This window comes from Thermobia domestica, chromosome 16 (genome assembly GCF_964235325.1).
Source record: "Thermobia domestica chromosome 16, izTheDome1.hap1.1, whole genome shotgun sequence".
NCBI lineage: Eukaryota > Metazoa > Arthropoda > Insecta > Zygentoma > Lepismatidae > Thermobia > Thermobia domestica.
This window is the reverse complement of record NC_137469.1, coordinates 88415224-88437466: the sequence shown is the minus strand read 5'-3', so window position 1 is coordinate 88437466 and position 22243 is coordinate 88415224. Positions and strand designations below refer to the sequence as shown.

The 22243-nt window shown below is 34.7% G+C and overlaps 1 protein-coding gene across 1 annotated transcript in view; it reads right to left on the bottom strand.

The window, feature by feature from the left end:
• The window catches only part of LOC145673231 (tubulin delta chain-like), a 58088-nt gene that overhangs the window by 7838 nt on the left and 28007 nt on the right, over window positions 1-22243 (bottom strand). The window contains exons 2-3 of the mRNA XM_081742727.1: window positions 14703-14777; window positions 1922-2623 (exon numbers count right to left, since the gene is read on the bottom strand). Coding sequence (XP_081598853.1) covers window positions 1922-2623; window positions 14703-14705 — 705 coding nt within the window. The 5' untranslated portion in view covers window positions 14706-14777. The remainder of the gene's footprint in view (window positions 1-1921; window positions 2624-14702; window positions 14778-22243) is intronic.

Sequence of the window (22243 nt, the reverse complement as noted above, 5' to 3'; positions counted from 1 at the left end):
CTCGCCTATCTTTGCCCATTGTAACTTTTTTAGTAAGTGGGGTAAAGCCATAGATAATTTTTGGAAGTGGAGGGACTCCGTACACCTCGTTCCCCCTCACTTTTCCATTGTACAGACCACCATGTGCTACCTCTCACACTTTACTGGTCTAGCGTTGTACCTCTGCTGTAGACAATAACTGTGAGAATCTCTTTGGGGTACTGTTTTTTCTTTTCTTGATGTAACTTATATGCTTATTAATGATATAAGGATTGACTGAGTATGTAACCATTAGTTTGCAGTTTGTCGATACATATATTTTGACAGGAAACATACAAACAGAACAGTAAAAGTTCTACACAATTCCGGAATACTAATTGAAAGAAATACTTGTGGATTGTTTTCTTTCTTTCTTTCTTTCTTTTCTTTCCTTTTTTTTTTTTAAAAAAAAAAACAAACTAAATAGTATACATTGAATTATTTGGACATCGTATGTTAAACAAAATATGTTACAAAAATTACTGACAAAAGGTTTCATTACATTAAGTTTCTTGTGCACCAAAACTGTATAATTTTAGGGATTAGGATTTAGATTTCTGGGCTTTCGGCATCTATGGCCATGTAGCCCGTCACGTATCAAGGATGACGTCCCACGGCGAGCACGCTATCCAGGGAAATGGAAGGACGGAAGCGGCCTGGGACCTATAAGTTAGGTACCTTTGTGTTATTTGCCTGGTGTGAATGAGGAAAACGGAAGAAAACCTCATTCAGGATGGCTGGCCTGAAAAAGCCTTTTACACTTTTTCGACCGAGTGCCCCCACCGGGAATCTAACCCGGGACCTGTGTAATTTTAGTTTTGAACTTGTTACCATTAACATCTTAACATCAACATCAACAGAAACAATAGTAATCAAACATAACTGGATCTCACGTGGCATTAAAAGAAAAGTTCATAGCTAAGATGATTTCTTTTTCTTTTCAGTAATTCCATACTATCGAATTTATAACCAATCTACCCCTTCGTCACTCTTCCTAGAGCTAACCCAGTCGAAGGTAGTAGATAATGCCCAAAAATTAGGTTTCATATTTTCCACAAAAGCAGAAATAAAAAACTTGCTGATGTGATTTTTATTTAATAAACTACATGAAGATTAATATGAGCAAAACAAAAGTTATGAGATTCGTATGAAAAGAAACACGTAAAGTGAAGATCAAACTATTAAAAACACTGATGAAAAGTTTCCAGTGAAAGGAATCCAGTTTGTACGGGATTAAAATAAAAACCGACATTAGTTGCAAATAAGATGTAAAATCCAGAATAACTCAAGCGAAGAAGGCATTCGAAGAAAAACAAACGAAGGAAGCATCAACAAAAACTGAAGAAAAGCCTGATAAAAGCATTATCTATGGAATGTGGTACTGTACGGATATGAGGTATGGACTCTTGAAGAAGAGAAAAAGCGAAACATATAACGAAAACTTTTGAAATGTAGTTCTACAGGCTGATGTTGAAAATTAGATAGGTAAATAAGGTATCAAAAGGAAAGAATATTGCAAATAATACGAGATAAAAAGTGTATACTGAACACTATTTCGAAATAAAGAGAGAAAATGACTGGACACATTATGAGACATGGAAGAATCACACTATTAGCTATGGAGGGAATGACAGAAGAAAAAACACCTAGAGAAAGACGGTGATTGAAATATACGGACCAAATAATACAAGATGAGAGAAGAAAAAGTACAGGGAAATGAAAAGTTTGACTGAGAGTAGGGAAGATTGCAAAGGTGCATTTTTCTAATCGAAATGATACTGATCTGAGAAGTCTTGCTCAAACTTGCTTGAATCGCATACGAAAAACTTAACAATAACGAATGAATACTTATTAATAAATTCACACCCTTAGAAATGTGTTACTATATATGCACAAACATTACCTCCTCCTTTATTTTGCGCTTCTTCTTGCCATACTGCCTTACTTCTTTGGGTTGATGATAATAAGCCCTTGAACACTTATCCAAGACCGATGATTGATCCTCGTTGTGAGAGAGATGGGAAATATCCGCCAGCCGAGCAATATCCTTCATAAGCATTGTTGAATTCTGTTTTGATAGAAATATTGGAGGTTGACCGGACAACAAGGAATACAAATATTCGTATAGTTTCTTATAGTCAACACCACAACTTTCATCTGGAGTAGGCTGTACTTCGTACTTTGATATCAACAGTATGGCTTTAGCAAGAAGTTTGGATGTATCTGCAAATCCAAATACTTTTTCCTTTTGTTTCGCGTGTTCTATCTTCGCAAGCCACTGCTCCATTGGAGGCGTAATAAGGTCTTCTTCCTTCGATCGCTTCAATTCGTCTTTTCGTCTGCCATTCGGCACCTTCCGTGGCATTATGTGTGAATATACGGCATACTTGGCATACTTTAAACGAGCTTCTATGAACACCTTAATCTGTTCTTTAGTCTTGGTAGGAACGGCACTCGCCAGTGCATATAATCTCAGATGACCATATTTCTTCAAAGCAGACAGAAGTTTCTTCTTTTCCGACTCTGTCCAGTCTGTCTGGGTAAACGAGTCTCCAATGTTCTGAGGACCCATGGCTACACAGGCCCTTGGCTTTAGCATTTTGCCCTGGAATTAGAAGAAATGGGATTAAACTATAAAACAAGGTCCCATAGAATTTTACCGAACTGTATTCCCTGATAGAGACAAAGGTTAGGTCATCCTGATTGATTAATTTTATTAAGAAAGTTAGAAATAATGGTGACTGAAAATGTTATCTTGGGTCCGATATTAGAAGTAGTGCACTTTATCTATATTATATGATTCATGATACTGCAGCCAAAGTGGTTTAAAAATTTGACACATGATTTTGTACCTACATTCAATACATAATTTTATTGTAAAGTATCTTTGTATATAACAACGCTACGACACATGCAAGCCAAGACACTGATAATGACGTCACACACAGGTCGTGCCTTTTGGCGTAACCACACAGGTTGAAGCATCGTTGCCAATTTGACAGGATATAAGCCGGTCAATCTTCTATGTATATACGATGGAGGAGAAAATCTATTCCGGACTCGCTGCTCTAAAAGATCATAATGTATAATGATGCTCAGGTAGGGAGATTAATCAGCACACGGGAAGTACTGAAAGCTCATTCTGATGTTCCTCAAATCGTGTATGAAAATGTCTGACTGCGTATACTGGCGTGTTGTCATTTTGGAGCACTGTGCAATTGTTAGGGAATGATGCATATGGTTACCTATATGCCCAAACAATCTTTGGCAGTAATTTGTTGTTTAAGTGTAGTAATAGGAAATGGAATATCATGGAACTGTGCCCATACGAGCATAGAGCCGCCACGGAGCCACGGCAGTCCAGAGCATTTGCCTCTTTGACGGCAGCCATACCTAAACCCAACTTGTTCGAAACAAGGATAAAAATGATTCATAGGGTACTTATTACACTCTTTCAACATTTCAGTGATCACGATTCATGTTCTCAGTAAAATCTTTTTCGCAACTTCTGATCAAGTTACACTGTGAATGTTAAGGCTATTAAGATCTAATTGGACTGTAATTATAGAGACAGTTCGTTACAGATGTTGATTGATTTCTACAAACACTTGTGCGTATTAGCTCAGGCAATTGCGGCCAAACTACATAAATACAGTTTATTATGATCATTGGCAATCATTTTATGGTTACTTTTTTTCTTCTTCTAGTTACGGTATTCATTAGTGTATTTACATTTCATATAGCTTCAGAACTGACAAGAGACGTTTAACTTCAACCAACAACAGGGTAGTTCTCATAATAGGAACAACATTAAGGAATATAACTGCGAAAAAATATTCAGTTTTAAATAACTTTAAAAAAAATAAAATAGGTCCACGACTACGTTTGATGCTAGGCAGAGCTCAGCCTTCATAAATGTAATTTAATATATATAGTTTGTTTTCTCCTGAAATACCAGTCCATGCTAATGGACAAAGCACACAATTAAGTAGATAAAACTAAAAATAAATAGTAACAAATTGATATTTATGACCTAAACCAATTGAAAAATAGCTTTCTTGTCATGATTATTTGTGAAATCACAATACACACAACTTTCTATCGTTACGTTAATTATGGTAAGTAGCAGAAAGGTAAAACAATCACTTAAAATGTAAGATGCAAAATAATAGTAAGTTTCACATATAGAATTGACGCTTATGATTTAAAACATTGTACGAAGTAGTTTTTCTGCCACAAAAGTAAACAACTTCAATATACTAATCTTTAATTTGAAGTGAACCAATATGATAATGAGCACCTTTTAATTTCGAATTACAATCAAAGCAACTTAAGCTTTGAAACCACATGATAGGTGGGCATCATCTCCACAAAATCTCAACTTGCAAAGTATCTTTTACTTGGAAGTCTTTTGCTTTAACACTCAAATATTCTTCTGTGCGCATTATTTCTATACACGGCACAAAAAAAAAAAAAAAAAAAAAAAAAATATATATATATATCTGATACATTTTTCTCCAACACATGCAACAGTGAATGGAAATCATTTACATCTTCACCCTGGGCCATACAACAATCTGCTATTTTTTAAATAATACTACCAACTCATTAGGAGTGCCATTTCATGTTCAGATTCACTACAGTTTCAGGTGATAACATTCACTTTTGGAAGTCCCTTTCCAATCATTGCAGACTTTTTTTTTTTTTTTTTTTTTTTTTTTAATGCAATATTGTGTGCTCGGGCTATCTGACAGAAAGTGAGTACTCGTCATTTGGGGAAACATATCAAGGTATTTTTCCAAAACAGGTTTTGGGTGTTTACGGATGGTTTAAGGATCATGACGGAGTCTGTCAGAAAGAAAAAAATGCTTTCTTGTAAGCATTAGAGGATTCTAGCATGAGAGGATATTAGCGTAGAGGATTCTAGTGTAATAAGTAATTTGTTGACAAGAAGCATCAAAGTGAACAGACTGAGGTTCCGCAGCATATTTATTCATAATTCTGAGTAAAATCTATATGCAGTAGAAGTTCATTTGTGGCAAAGCTCATCTCTCAGCTTCTTCATGGTGAGGTACTGGTGTTTACTATTTAGAACATGCTGAAGGAAGGCAGCCACTGAAAATTCAAAAGATATCACCAGATCCTTGAGAGAAATTTCAATTAAATCCTTATTTGTCTTTTGAACCGCAACCTCAACACCTTCTTGTTACATATTTTATCTTCTTTGCATATCCATTGTTTAAAAGTAATTATGTGATCTGTAACATTATGATACGTCAGTCTCTTGTGTCGACACCTGTCACACTTCCTTGAAAGGCATTTTCGGTCATATCACTGCAAGTGATATACGATATTATTTCTTCCAAAGCAGTTTGCTCGGAAAGATTTATGTAACTCACTATCCGAGCCAATAAACGAGCTTCTCATGTTTTATACAAAGGCACATATCTCTACCACTAACCTTTTGTACAGAATGGCTTTAGCCAACATAAGATATTGTAACTTATCTTAAATGAACATTTCTGGTTAAATTTTTAATGAATTTTTTTTACACTTCCGTTTAGATCGCGTCTGCTTCGTAACATCATTTTTTTTAAAATTGTCTTTTATCCCCTAGGCACAGTGTGGAATTTTCACCATCGTCAAGAAATTCCTGAATTTTATGTGTAACGAAGACATTTTTAGCATTTTTGTCTTGTTCATAACAATATTTCGACATACGAAATTTTATGTTAGATGTACTGCGTTTGCATGGTAGAAATTGTTCAGCTTGTAGATTGTTTTTTCGTAGTATTTTTCCTAATATGACCTTTGTAAATATTTGATTGTCTTTGTTGATCTTTAAGTGTTTAAACCCCGTTTCAAATTCTGGTTTTGAAACTTTGCCAAAAACAAATCTCTTATTGACATCCCGGGGCACAGTTCTCCTTCTTAGAAATTTATGCACGTTTGTTCTACGAGTTCCAGAATCACTCATGACTTTTTTGATGGAGTCCCTTTTCTTCAAACGGTAATATCTTTTCTTATACTTGTCTGTTTTTCTTAATTTTTCATTTTCAGCATCACCTTCTTTAGTCTTTTGAATGTTTTTGCACGAGCCCGTTTAACAAACTTACGGCCCTTAGTATTTTTGTTTTGCTTTAAGAAAGCCCAAGGAATGGCTGTGGTTTGGTTGGGACAGGCAGACTAGGAGCGGTAGAGGATGAAGGGACAATATCCACGACTTTTGTATTTCTAGCTTCACCGTCAGTTGGTGGAGAAGAATTATTTCTTAGCTGATTGTGAAAATTTTCATCTTTCTTCATACGTTCTCTTAATGATCTCTGGGCATCTCTCTACACACGTCTTTGAACTTGACGTTCTCTTAAAGTCATGTCCGCAACCAGTTTTATTCTCTCTAACAGTCTACCATGATCACATATTTCGTGCTTCTTATTTCGGAGTTACTCAAGCCTTTCAGGGTCGTTTTTGGTTCTTTCCCTTTGTCGTATTTCACATTCTCATTTCTTCCTTAATATGTTCTATCTATTATCAGTGGTCTTCTTCCTCCCATTCTGATTGCTGGTGATAGAAAACACAATATTGAAGTGGAGAGATGAGAATTCACGAAGACAATAAATATACAAATATACCTCATCACTGTAGTATCTATTAGCGTTACTATCACAAACTATGAGAATATTCACTTTCACATAGGTGAACTATAATACAGTTTTTCTTTTTCTTTTACTTTTACAATTCACAAATATGTTGCTAAAGGAGATAAGAACTTTTATCCTAAACACTTTTGCTTAACATAATTTACTGATTGAATATTTAATGATTAGGATGTAAACATTAGTAGATCCAGGTACAATTTACTACTCAGAACATCAACAAGCACAGCACGAAGCTGTGAAGGCCTATGGAGTACGTGCAAACAAGGTTTTCATTTTCGTTACCTCAGACATGAGTTGAGGTAGTAAGGTCAAGACCTCACCCCAGTCACTTTTAATCACAGAAGGTTGCCCCACGTACTCATTTGAAAGGAGGTTGAGTGGGTCCCAGAACAGCTAGTGCGGAGAAACTATAGAAGAATTCCTGGAAACCACCATCCTCGGGAGTCGAATCCGGGTTTCTCAACTGATAGCCCGACGACCTACTGTCTACACCTCTGCATCGAGTAAACAGTTTCCTTTCTCTTCTTTCATTTGCACATACATACACATACCATAACATGATATCCTAAAGCAAATGAGCAAAATGTAACTGTCATGCGATCTGCTATTTGTAGTTACTTAGTATTGGCGTGAAATATATTCCACTATATTTCAATGAAGGTTAACAGAAAATCACAAACAAACTTGTCTCCCATTCAAGAGGTTCAACCAAACGGCAGGTCATTATGGTCTAATTTTCTGTAGTGACTGCTTATTAACAGCTTCCAAATGTCTGTATGGTACCCTAACTCTTATTTCAAATAGTTACTGTCTATTTCACCACAGTTTTTCTTTCATCAAAGTGGCAAAAAGAAATATTGGCATCAAGCTTAAAGAACACATCAGGGACTTATGACAGGACAAAGAAGCTGTATCAAGTTTAGGTCTACAAATTACCAAACACTTGGTATAGGATTTGAGAATCTTCCACTGTGCTACCGTAGATACGTAAAAAAAAGTACTTGCAGCATATTTCATAAGAACAAAAAATCCAATGCTAAACATCAGGGTTAGCTGGTTTAAACCAAAAAACGAAAAATGTTCGTAAAAGTGTAAGTGTCCGTAAAATCTTGATGAACACACATTTGTGGGTTATCACGTTTTACTCTAGTATATTATTCTATTATATTCAGACCTAAATTTCCCATTCATTATTCGAAGAAATTATACTACAAAAGCAATTTTTGTTTTATTATAAGTTTATGAATGTTTCTTTTGTGATTTTTTATAGTTTGTTATTGTTATGCAATAGCAATCAAAGAAAAATTGTAAACATGTTTCGTTTTAATAATGTTTACCATTGATAAAATACATCGAAATGCCGTACTTTTTTTGAGGGGGAGGGGTCATACAAGCCCCACGAGAGGCATTTATTGAAATCAGAAGTATCTTTGGTATCTATTTATGTATAAATGGGTCAGAGCCAGAATGGACTTAAATAATTCGTATTTTTATTCACTTTTCTTACTGATATGTAAATTAAGCCGTTGTATTTCTTTAATTTGGACTAATAAAAGTTGTAGTGAACTAACTTGGACTAAATTAGTTCTTCTGTACTCTGCAGTATTTTGAAATTGTCCATATGTAATTCTGTATAATGGTTTCACCTGTGCAACTATTTATCTTTTTATCCTTCTGAAATGACTCTTGACAATTATATTAACAAGTATGTAAAGATCAGTACAACGTACTTTCATCAGGAGTCCTTTATGAGTGAGTCGGCAGATATCGCATTTGCGGCCAATTAGTCCCGGTTTCGAGTTCAGATGGAGGACAATTTCTCTCGGGTGTAAGCCTAGAAGCGGTTTGGATTTCGCTTTAAGCTTATGTGGCCCCTTCCAGCATAACCCAGTTGTTGCATAACAACACCAAGACGAAAGAAACTTATTTCTGTCCATATGTAATATAAATACGTAGAGAAAAAAACTGGTTTAAACAAACAAACAAACAAAAAAAGGTTTTTTGGTTTTTTCAATAAAAACCATGGCTTTTGCCAATCCTTCTAAATATCGATAAAGGAACTCTTATAGGGATTGAGATAGTATTCTTACCAATTAACAAGAAAATATAAAACCAAAAAATCAACAATCTCATTACATTTTTATCAGAGTTTCCCCAAGTGGACCCAGCCCAAAAAAAACCACCGGGTTTTTTTCGGGTAGGACCCACCTGAAAAAACCCATCTTAAAACCCACCTGGGTTTTTGACTTTTTTGTTAGTGTATTATTGGTACAACTAAGGTGACCACATTGTAAGTTATTTTTATCAGATTTTAAACTTTCTTTGGACGAATTATATGCTTTCATGTTAAGATAGACAATAATATTTAACATAAGACCTTTATAAAGCTCTAAATGCACTGAACGAATAAATAAATAAATAAATAAAACCTCACCTTAGCTTGAGATAATTGTAGAACAAATTAATGTGCGGATTATGCTTATAGCCTATTTGAAGTAAAGTAAGCGATTGTATATTTTAGAAAATACTTTCCGTGAATTGTGTGTTTCCTGACTCGGCGCCGACGAGGGACGTTATCCCTCATACGTTGACGGGTTTAAGGTCATAGGTGCCGGTACTAACAGTAAATATGTAAATACATTAGTAAAACTATTAGTATTATTTCTTACCTTTGATGGTAACAAAAGTATTCAGTAAAATTTGGTTTTCCAACAACAGTTAAGTTCAGTCATTTGTTGCTAGCCTTCAAATAAGCATTCTGTAGAATCAACACTAGCAATAACATAAAAATTCTTGTCAAAATTAAGAAGCTTAATGCTCGGAGCTCCCAAGACTACGTAATGCTTACTATCTTAACTGCTGAATTCAAACCTCAGTATTAATGGAAGTTTCGATGTACAGTAAAGCAAGCTGCATTTTCAGGGAAAACCCGTCGTAAAAGAAGTGTTCGGGAAATTCCCGCAATTGAACCCACAAAGCATCGAAAGTGAATACTTCAACAATAAATCTATTTATTTTACGCTGGAGGATATTTCATTTCATTTTAGACATTTTGAAACATTTACTTTATAAAATATGAATTATAGGCCTATCTTTGTTAAATTGTTTTAAATTAATTTTCGGAAAAGGACGGTCTTGCAACAAGTACTCGAGTAATTCCCGTAATTGAATGCACAAAGCATCGAAAGTGAACTTAAACAATAAGACCATTTATTTTACGTTGAAAAATATTTAAGACATTTTGATGAATTATGTCTTTGTTTTAAATTAATATAGCTATTTGGTATTCATATTTGGCGAACGTCACTGAGGCTCCTAGGATGACTCGATCTACATTTGTTAATTTGTCTGCCTTTACCACACAGTGTTCAACTTTCGGTCTTTTAAATTTTCAGGATACAAACCAGAGACACACTGTTCTGTTTAGATTTTGGCAGCATACCAACGTAAAATTACAAAATGGCGCGCTTTTTTTTTTTAAATAGCAGATATCCACTGGCAAAAATCCCGGGGGGATGATGGGGATATATCCCCTACAATCTTGGAACTGTCCCCCTCAGTAATCCGATTGGAAATGTGTCTTTTAGGAAGAAATGTGATGATTTGTGTCCAACTGTCACAAAGGAAAGTGAGATGAAATTGATACCTCCCACAATAAGCCTCAAATCTGACCGCCTCCCAATGTTGAAGACAACTCTGGCAACATTGAAAACTGTTTACAGGGAATGATCATATTTGGATCATCCCTTGTGAACAGTTTTCAATGTTGCCGGTCGGATTTTAAAGTTATAAAGCAATAATAATGTCGTCATATTTTATGTCCCCTGTGGAGGAGGCCGGGACCGACATGGGTAATCTCCTCAGCATTGTTTTTCGCCTTCATAAATATTTTGTACATCGCATATATATATATACACCGTCTAACCCGTTCCCCCAATGTTGAAGACAAATTTGTGCCGCTACTGGTATCCACGCTACAAAGCGCAATTTTATTTCTTTCAAGTTGAAATTTTCAAAGTAGAAGCACGAGAGACTAAATTAGCTGTATATATTTTGATGGCATAAAATTTCAAAATGGCGTCCATTTTTCAAAATAGCGGGTATCCATGCTACAAGGTGCAATTTTCGGACTTTTTAAGTTGATACTTTGAGGGTAGAAAGACAAGACATTCTAAATTTGCTGTATAGATTTTTTCGGCGATCCAATACAAAATTTCAAAATGGCGGCAATTTTTTCAAAACAGCAGTGAATAGAAAGTTGTTGCAAGTTGTGACAATGACACTCATGAAATGTAAATCATATTTTAACATTTTAACCCCAAAGAGATTGAAATATTTCGAAAAAAAAAAAAAAAACAATTAAACCCGAAAAACCCCAATAAAACTCGAAAAAAAAACACATGGGCCCAGGTGGGTTGTTTTTTTTTTTAAAAATACCCGGGTTTTTTCAAACCCTGATTTTTATAAGTTAGAAGTCACATCAAAAAAGATGTTACGATTATAACATTTATCAAAAATCTGAGGTCTGTTGGGTACCAAATGGGGGAGGGGGGGAAGTGATCTGGGTACAATGTCATACATTAGATTACATACATAAGGATTTACACAATTGTCTGTGTAGCGGTTGTGGTGGCATGCTGTTTCAGAACAATCCACTGGAAAGGAAACTTGAAAACAAAAATTAAAAAATAACCAAATTCTATTGTTTAGTACTACCAAATTCTATTAGTGCACTAAATATATAGATTTATATGTTGAAATAAGAAAATAAATAAATAAATGTTGAATTGCAGTGAAACCTGTCAACTTGGCCACTTCTCTAAGTTGGCCAACTGTTTATCTTGGCCTAGTTCGTCTTGAACCTGCATTTTCCCATAAGACATTCGTTACTTACTACTCTATAAGTTGGCCACCTGTCTATCTTGGAAGTTGGCCACACTGAAGCAATGTTTACCCTATGATGATAATGATAAATTTACCTGCGTATCTTGGCCACGAAAAATACAGTTTTCTTATTTTTCTTAACTCTTTCGAATTCCCATATGAGAGGCAGATGTTCTGTATTTGTGACTGGACACAAAAAAGCATAGATTCGCACGATTTGTTCTTGGAGGTCAATGGCCAGAACACTACCCTCATAAAAGGGTGGTGAAGGAAGATGTGAATAAGAAAAAGCACGTACAGCAATTCAGGAAATGGTTGTACGTATTTGTTTACCCTGTCTGTTTTGGTAAAACCATTAGCTATATCGGCTCCTTTTATCAGTGGGAAGCTTTATAATTCCGGAAAATTCTCAAGGTTAAAGCTCAATTGAAGGGTAAGGGGAAAAAACAAGGAATGTCCATGTGTGTGCTTTATCTGGTTCTTTGTCCTATCTGTTGGTGACTATTGGTACTATTTGACAGTATATGCCATGCATGCGTAGATGGCGAAATGTCCATGTAAATAGGGGCTAAAGATTTGACTACCCTATTCATTTTACGCGGTTTAAAATATAAAAACGCTGTTTTCTCGAAAATGTAGTTTTGTGACATTCGTCCTTTTCCCCCCTTACCCTTCAATTGTCATTTATTGGCACCTGACTGCATGTGAAAAGGTAGCGGAGGTTTTGAAATATGAACTCCCTCAAGATTTTCTCAAAACATCTTTTGCTCCGAGGGAAACACTTCTAGCTCATTAACAAGACGTAGTTAACTACAATATTGGAATGTGCATATCTGCCAAAAAGAATAAAGCAAATATGTCTAGAATGGACCACCATTCAGTAACAGCTGAAAAGAAGTCATTTAAATTGCATATGAATTTCTCAATTTATAACTTAGCTTTTCTTGTTTTCAATCTGTATAACTCAGAGTGCTATAATATCAATTTCAATAAACTGCATACATACACTTCTATTTCATGGTTGTTTGTGTTATTGTGTTTTCAATCCGAATAATCCAATGTACCAGACTAGTTTTCAGGAAGAGAAAGGTATGCATATATATATTAGACATACTATCAAGAACGTCGATCCTGGGGGGACCGAAGGGGCCCGGGCCCACCAAAGCTCATGTGGCCCCTATTTTATTTATGAGTATACAATATTTGGTATAATTTGAGTGCAATTTGTCTTAAAATCTTCATATATATACCTTCTGCATCTGAATGGGCTGGATGGGAAAATTTTACAATCAAGTAATACTAGAAATCCTATTCTAAAAATACACAAATCACACTTATTTTCTGTAAGTTGGCCACTTTTCGATGGAACCGATGGTGGCCAACATAGACAGGTTTCACTGTATCACTGCTGAGACACCAGAAGACAATATAAAAATATGTTGTAAAAAGGACTTAAGCTATTGTATGTCCCAAAGAAGAATGACCGAGTAACTTTTACGAAATACAGGGTAGAAGAAAAATTGGAAGGAACACTAATAACTGTAAGTGAGTAGTTCAATTTATTGTGATGTTCCATACGCTCGATAAATAATTGAAATTAATTTTGCTGAAATTGAAGCAAAGACAATCCAAATCAAGTTTAGCGTGTTTTTTTTAATTATATCTTTAACATAAGAAATAAACAATTTGCGTAACATCCGTTATTTTAATTATAATCAATATTTTGTGCTGTCAAACAGAGGATTTTCCATTCGAAAGTTATAATTAAATATCTTTTTCGTAGATTTGATCGGTCATACGTTTTTAAATACCTAGGCAAATTCACAAATAAAAATTCACTATTGCATTTTTTATGTTTCATTTTAACACAGCACTGAATTACAATTATTATTATTATTATTATTTTTTTTTTTTTTAGTGGAGTTAGTCACCATTGTGCGCATATATACTCAAACAAATAGGGCTTCTTACCAACATTCATAAGGTGATATGCGTACTTAAACCTGCTATTTTAAAACAGAAAAAAACATTCTGAGACCTCTTCAGCTTTATTGAGCTTAAGTACATTTATGTTCTTTGAATATCTCCAAGATAAATAAAAGATATATTTAAAAAATAATAATATACGGTTATTCAAAAAGAATGGCGCAAAACTAAAGCGTATTTATTTAAAACTGAAACGACACACAAAAGCAAATTTAGTCGGAAAGAAGAAAGGTTGTTAAGTTATATATTCTGTACCTGTAGTTTACGTTTTAAAGTCCCTTGAAGAGTAAACAGTAAAGAGTTAATATGCAAATGGTGACTCCGAAGATAGAGCGTGCGTATTGTGTGATGGAATTTGTACGAAAAGGCTCTGTCATAACAATACATAGACATTTTCGTACGAAATTCAAGAAACAAGCACCGCATATGAACTGATTTTATGCTGAATGCAAAAGTTTGAATCCTCTGAGTGTTTGTGATCCATGAAATGCCCTGGTCGATCAGAAAAACTTGAGGGACCAGTGGGATAGGATTTTGTACTATCCAGGGCGCTTATATCCAATACTTGCAATGTTCACAAAAACTTATAGCCTTTCTTTCTTCTTTCCAACCAATTTTGCTTTTGTATGTAATTTCAGTACAAACTACATACTGTTTAGTTTTGCACCATTCCTTTTGAACAATTTCGTATAATAATAATAATAATAATAATAATAATAATAATAATAATAATAATAATAATAATAATAATAATAATAATAATAATAATAATAATAGTAAAAAAGAAGTTAACATTATAATTTTGTTTAACACATTACATGAGCTATTAAACGCGTTGAGACTTGTGAAAACAATAACTATTCGACCCAATTTTTCTTCCTTTTTAAAATCTCATTAGAATTTGTTAAAGAAATTGAAGCCTATTAAAGTTATTTTGAAAAACAAAATGATATTTTTGAAGTGACCCCATAATTGCATAGTAAATCATAAAATGCAACATTGACTTTCTTACTTATATTATGTGAATTCAACTTGCTATACAGACAATAGATAATAACCATGACTTTCTTCAGTTACATTACGTGAATTCAACTTGCTATACATGACATTAGTTAATAACCAAGAAACTTACAAATGAGTTAGAAATACACTTACCATTTTGACTAATGGGATTATATTTCAACTATGCACTAACAACTATCTTCTATTCGATTATTTAATACTGTACACCTGAAATAAAGGAACGTATTATCAAACACTAATAAATACATGTTACTTACTAACAATTTAATTTAACCTTATGAATCAGATGCTCCTTATTCAAAGAAGCGATGTGTGAATATTACTGTAGTTTTGTACACATAACATTTATTTGATTAGACAGTACTTCGTTTTACCTGGACAGACTCTTTCAAAAAAGATGCTAAGTTTTGTTCCTCCAAAAATCTTCAACCATATTTCAAGCCTGAATCCTGTATGCTCACTCACTAGGATTTGAGATATTAGTATTGCATTGTATAAAAAAAGTTAGTTTCGTTTCAGAGTTTGAAACTACGGAAGACTGCCAAGGGAATTCAATATTCTAAGTTGTAGTAGTACATCTATAGATACTGGTGCAATTGATTAATAAGTTCGGTGATCGGACACTGAATCAATATCCAAAAGCCATTACTCGCTATACCTCACTGTTTTGGTTCTATGGCAATTGATGTTGAAACCAGAAATGGTTAATTTTAACCACTTTTGGATTCAAAGGAGAGTTAAGGGAGAAGATGGAACTTACTATTGAGAAGTTGAATCGATTGCAAAAAATGCATCTCGATATATCTTGCCGTTTTTGCTCTCCGGAAACCGGAAGTAGTAGTAAATGTCAACCACTTCCGGTTTAGAGGAGTATTGTGAATTATGATGGTATGTCCTCTTGAAATCCGGAATCTATTGCAGAAAACCGACTGTTGACATATATTACCATTTTTGTTCTACGGCGATAAATGTTGAAACCAAAAACGGTAAATTTGCACTATTTCCGGTTTGAGCAGAGGGTTAATGGAGAACGTGAAAAATATTTTTGGAACAATGAATCGATTGCAGAAAACTCACTCGATATTTCGTACCATTCTTCCTATGTGGAAATCAATATTGAAAGTGGAAGTAATATTAAATTTGAACCACTTCTGGTTGGAATAGAGAGTTATGAAGGAGATAGAACCTATTTTTGAAACAGCGAATCGATTGCAGAAAACTCACACAATATTTCTTACCATACTATAAGACTTCCGACATTATACATGGCACAGTTTGGAAGTCTAAAAGGGTATGTTTATGATTATTTAATGAAAAAATATACATTATTAAGACACGATATTATCATCATAAGTGATGCACAAAGTGAAATTCTTAATGCGTTTATTCCTTTACTCATTAGGATCATGCAGTGTAACTTATAACATTGTCTTATTAGTAGGTCCGTACGTCAGTTACTCCGCACGATAGCACTTGAAAAGATGAAATTTTTGTTTCTTGGTAATTTTAATGACAGATAGCTAGAGCGAATATTTCGGCCGAGTTTGATAATGAACTAAATCCATTTACAGATTAACGGATAACGAAGACATTAACGGTGGCTATCTATAGCCCATATCTCATTATTGAAAGCGAAGTTTTGAATCATGTTTTTCGCAACAAGTGGCTAGAGCGATTATCTCGACTGACTTCGTTAATGGAATCAATCTGTTAAATATTAGCGGTAGATAGCTAGAGCGATAATCTCCATCGAGTTCGTGAATGGACTAAATCCGTTAACGGATAACGGCAATTTTAATGGTCGCTATTCATAGCCCATATCACATACATGTAAGCGAATTTTTAAATTCTGACTTTGCAACAGATAGCTAGGGCATTTACATCAACCGAGTTCGTTAATGAAGTCAATTTGCTAAAGTATTAACGAATAACAACAACTATATATAGAGCCCATATCTCATAAATGTAACCGAATTTTTAATTCTTTTTTTGCAACATATAGCTAGAGCAATTATCTCCATAGAGTTCGTGAATGGAATTAATCTGTTTACATATTAACGGATAAATGGTGACTTTTACAGTCACTATCTGTAGCCGATATTCCATACATGTAAGTATTTTTTTTTTTTTTGCAACACCTGGACTGACTTCATTAAGGCAATTCGTTAACGGATAACTGGGACTTTAACGGTGGCTATCTATAGCCCTTATCCCAAACACGTAATCGAATTTTTGAATTTTGTTTTTTGCAACAGATAGCTCGAGTGATTATTTCGGTCGACTTTGTTAGTGCAGTCTATCCATTAATATATTAAGGACACTTTAACAGTGGCAATCTATAGCCCATATCACATACATGTAAGTGATTTTTTGCAGCAAATAAATAGGTCAATTATCTCGACCAAGTTCAATGGACTTAATCCGTTAACATATTAACGGATAACGGCGACATTAATTGCGGCTATTTATATATCACATGCATTCAAGCGATTTTTTTGCTTTTTGCAACAGAAAGTGAGAGCAAATACCTGGACCGAGTTCGTTAATAGTCAATCCGTTAATGTATTAACGGATAACGGCGATTTAAATTATGGCTGTTTATCGCTCATATATGTAAGCGGATATTTAAATTTCATTTTTTATAATAGATAGCTAAATCGATTATCTCGAAAGAGCTTGTTAGTGAATTCAATCCGTTAACATATTAACGGATACTTTAACGGTGGCTATTTATAATCCATATCCCATACATTTAATCAAATTTTTAAATTCTGCTGTTTCAAAAGAGAAACTAGAATGATTATCTTGATCGAGCTTGTTAATGAAGCCAATCTGTTAACGATTAACGGATTACGGCTACTTTAAGGGAGGCTACTTACGGACTACACATGCAAACATACTTTTTAAGTTCTGCTTTTTGCAACAGATAGCTAGGGCGATTATCCCAGCCGAGTTCGTTAATTCGTTGATATCTTAACGGATAGCGATAACTATTCATATCACAAACATGGAAATACTTCGTGTGATCTTTACTGTCTTTACCACAGCTTATTAGTTTCAAGTGATGGTAGGAAAGTTCAGTAATCGTTACACACATAAAGAGATCTCAAGTGATTGTTTCATACCTGCTGAAAAAGTTATTTCTGCATGTATAACTTGTTCGTCTGTGCTGAAGCCTCGCCTAGAGGCCATACCGTTCAACGTAATCAGAATAAAATTTTAACTTAAGATTTTCCAGCTGGTGATTTCTCGAATTTTCTATCTGCCATAAAAATAAGGGTTGTTTTCTGGAAGGTGAAAAATTAATAACTGTGAATTTCTTAAACATGACTCTGACGATTTCGTTTATAGCTATGGTATACGTAACTTTTCTTCGAAAAAATCCGGTAATAGTAGTTTACACGTAAGTTCTTTTCGGACAATTTTCTTGGAAAACGACTCTAGCAATTTAGTTTATATTTCAAAACTAAATGTTTCATCAATAGCCCTACAAAACGGTATACATGATTTTCCCTGAAAATATCCATACGGGGTAGTTTGCTCTTCCAGTAAGTTTTTATTTTTCTTTCTTTCTTTTCTAAAAAAAAATTACGCAGACGATTATGTTTATATTTCAAAACTAAATGTTTCATCAATAGTCCTACAATAAAGCATAAATAATTTCTTCTTAAAATATCCAGACGGGGTAGTCTACGCTTGGGAATGATTTTTTAAAATTTCTTTTTAAAAAATGTAAGCGATTACGTTCATATTTCAGAAATAGTCCGGTAATTAATGAAGTATGGTAATATTTAAGAAATTGGAGTGACAAAGTTTAGTCAGTGGCTCATACTTTTTTATTTTACTACTAGATGAAATGTCTATTTTTCGCACTGGGAGAATAAGTTTATGAAATGTAATCGCTTCCTTATTTGACGAATTTGGTCGTTAATGACATATCGAGTGTCACTATTCATCTCAGTGACCCCGATAATTAAGAACTGGACATTAATATCGATCGTTTTCGATTTTTTTTTTTACATGTCATCCCCATTGAAAAATGAGCTAAAAATCTGTTACACAAGGTTCACTCATGTACACTCATGTCCAAAATGATTGTCGCATATCTGTAACTGTCTTCTTGTAAGAATATAATTTGATAAAGATTTTTCAGGGTACTTTTAATACTAATACTATGTGTATAATCGGGAAATGTATATTTGTGGTAAATTTCATAGGGAAAGAATTATAAATACGAAAATTAGAATGAATAAAACAAAATCTTGCTAAATGGAGAAGAAAGTTTTATTTTCGTTTTATTGTTATTATTTACTGCTCTTTTGACATGAAATTTTCCACATACATGTCTTTGGCGTTTATAAACATACAAACATTATAAGAAATACAGGGCGATTTCGTTATCAAATTATATTACTAAAACAACATATTTATACACATGCGACAATAATTTTGGACATGAGTGTACCAAACACAATCAAAAATCGGTACAGTGGTCTAGGTGGTGTTAGCGAACAAACGCTGTAACATTCACTTCTACTAAAATGAATGTGGATGAGTTCATAAATGAAAAGTACTATTTGACCGTCCCACATTTATGTAATCTAAGCTAAAGTAGACGTATGATTATGGTAATGGCAAATGGGGACGACGAAAGAACTCGTGGAATAAGAACGTGGGACTCTACAGCAAACTCATGACCTGGGATCGTATCAGGAACCATTTACATCGGAGATAATCGCTTTACTGTTCTAAAAATCGTGCCCAACATGGTGAGTTTACGGTGATCTTGAATAATTTCTTAGTATTTGCTAAAGATACTATTGAAAATAAGTGAATACTGTGATTTTTCATCTGTTCGGCAGGAAGATATGGTAGACAGATGGTTTATAAAACTCCATACAAAAGTAACATAATCTAACGTGTGTCGTACCTCGTTCTATTATCTTACGTTGCAGCTTCAATGTGAAAAGTAGTGTTGCCAGCTTGTGAGATGTTTGATACAAAAGTTTATTTTAGGAATGTGATTTAGTTTTCTTCATACATTTCATATATGGTGCTGTAAGGCATTTAAAAAATACCAAGTACGAATTCACGGATTTGGCTCACAGGACTCGAGGTGATGATGGTAAGTACTAATTAGTGATCCAAACATGGCGCTCGTGAGACATTTTGAACACGCTATACAGAATATTCCATAGGAGTACTCAGCTTTATGGTACGTGTAACAACGATTAACGGCCACACCAACGTTTGTGCAGGCAAGTTGGCTGTAGTACAACGCTGAACTTCTGTGTTGGATATGGTATTCCACGCTTGTTGTAGATCATGGTAAAGCTAGGCGACGATAATATACTACATATGCTCTATAGGCTTAGAAAGCCACAGTAGAAATTTATGGACCTATCCATAGTTGATAAGTGCTAGTGATACATCTTATACACGGTGTTGATAAAATCTACAGTACTGAGTATAAGTTCATGGTTCGAATATGTGGCTGGTCGAACAGTGTTGAGTGATTGTATTTCAAGCTGGTTGTAGATCATGACGATGGTGGACGCGCATTATCCTGCTGAAAGACATGATCCCGAAGAGTCCAGATAAGGTAGGAGAGCAGAATCGACAACGTTACGAATGTACGATGCACTAATGACAGAAATTACACGCATTGCCTAACACCACCGCCTTTCATTCATTCTGTCACTAAGGATCGCTCTCAACACCACCAGTAACACGCTCGACGATAAGTAGGTCATGTGTGAGAGGCACAAGACAATGTAGAGCCACCTTCACTAGGATATTTATAGTGTTCATGCGAGAGCCCCATCTGGCCTCTCGCAGCAGCACGACAGGCTCACGCCTGAAATCCAATTGCCCAATATGCGTTCGTTAGTGTCATTGCGATATTGCAAACAGACTGATCCACATACAACAGATTCGCACTCAATTACAGTCATGTTGTGAGACAACCTTCAAACTACCAGCAACATGTTCTGTAGTGCGGATTTCGTTCGAATTAGATTATGTATACAGGGTGTTTTAAATGCGTTTCAGCCAATGTTTATATATAACACGGGGGAGTCATACGTTTTGAAATATTGTCAGTGCATCTTTTGCGGCGTGTATGTCAAGTGGCCAAAGCTGTTCAAGGCTGAAGTTGTTCGCTAGCGTGGTTATAGATAGTGAAAGTTGGTATCCTTAACGTTCCATATGTGATTTTGATAGCAACAAAGTCGAAATCGGGCACAGCTGCTTTACGAGTTTAAACTGGGCCACAACACCAAAAGCAACACAAAACATTTCTTGTGTGAGGTGTGAAAGGGCAGTTAATTACAGTATACTAATAAGCTGGTTCAAGAAATTTCGCCCAGGTTGCAAAAATCTCCCCCAGTAGACAAGGGCATGTAAATCAAAAACAGTCAATTATGAGGTAGTGGGCTAGGCCGTAGAAGCAAATCCAACAACTAGCATGGACAATATCACGATTTCGGTATCTAACAATCAGTGGTTCGTTATCTTCATGACCTTAGCGAAGGTATCCGTGACTGCTGAATTAATCCTAGCTCAAGTACAAACATAAGTAGGTGTGTGCAATAATACATCAAGAAAGAACACAATTCCACGAATATATTACCCCTCTTAGATATTTTAAGACAAATGAGCTATGTAACAATGAAATACGAAGCCAATCATCTGAGTTGTTTGTTTTTGAGAGAATCGGATGAAAAATCCTCAGCCCCAAGAATTAATTACTTCTCGCAGAATTTTTCACGACACATGAATTATGCCGTATTGTCAGGTTATTAAAGAAGTATTTATTAGTGAAATATGAAGGAAATCGCCTGAGTCGTTTCTCAAAGAATCGCTCAAGAAAAAAACAACTCACCATAAGAATAAATTACACCTACTCGATTTTTCCCAAAGAAAAGACAAACTAAATACAACTTTCTTACAAGGCTGTCTATATTCTTTATTATAAATTAACGAGAAATGTTACAGTTTCGGAAGTATATCACTTCCTTCTTCAGACTAATATTCCAACTGAAATCATAAATAACATTACATCATTTGTTATCTCTGCCAATCAGGAATCACTTTTCATTAAAATTTCAACATATATGTCCGTAATGAGAGAAACAAAAGCTAATTTGAAGGAGAACTAAGTATATTTGTCAGGGAGTGGACAATGGAAGGTTTAAGACGTTGGGAAGAAAGCTACAGGAAGAAAGAGAGGAAGAGGTTAAATGAAAAAGGAAGAAGAATAGGATGGAAGGAAGAGAAAAGAAATGATTCCAAGAAGAAGGTAGTAGTTATTGGAGAAGCTGAGATTACGAAAGAAGAAGAGGAATTTTTAAGTCTAGGATACAAATTTAAGGTAGTCAAATGTAAAACAGACATAGAAGAATTGGTTTATGGCGCGGAAGAAGCTTTACAGGAGATAGAAGATAAAGAAATGTTGAAAGAAGAAGAAAAATAGTGAAATTAGTGAAAAATGTTTGAAAAAAGAAGAAATGGAATCTACATGAAAATGAATTACACGGTTTAAAGAGAATTAAGAACAGGAAAGATATAGTGCTGGAACAAGCGGATAAAGGGGGCGTAATAGTGGTTATGGAGAAAGGGTAGTATGAAGAGAAGCTTAAGCAGTTGAATGACAGTACATATGAAGAATGAAG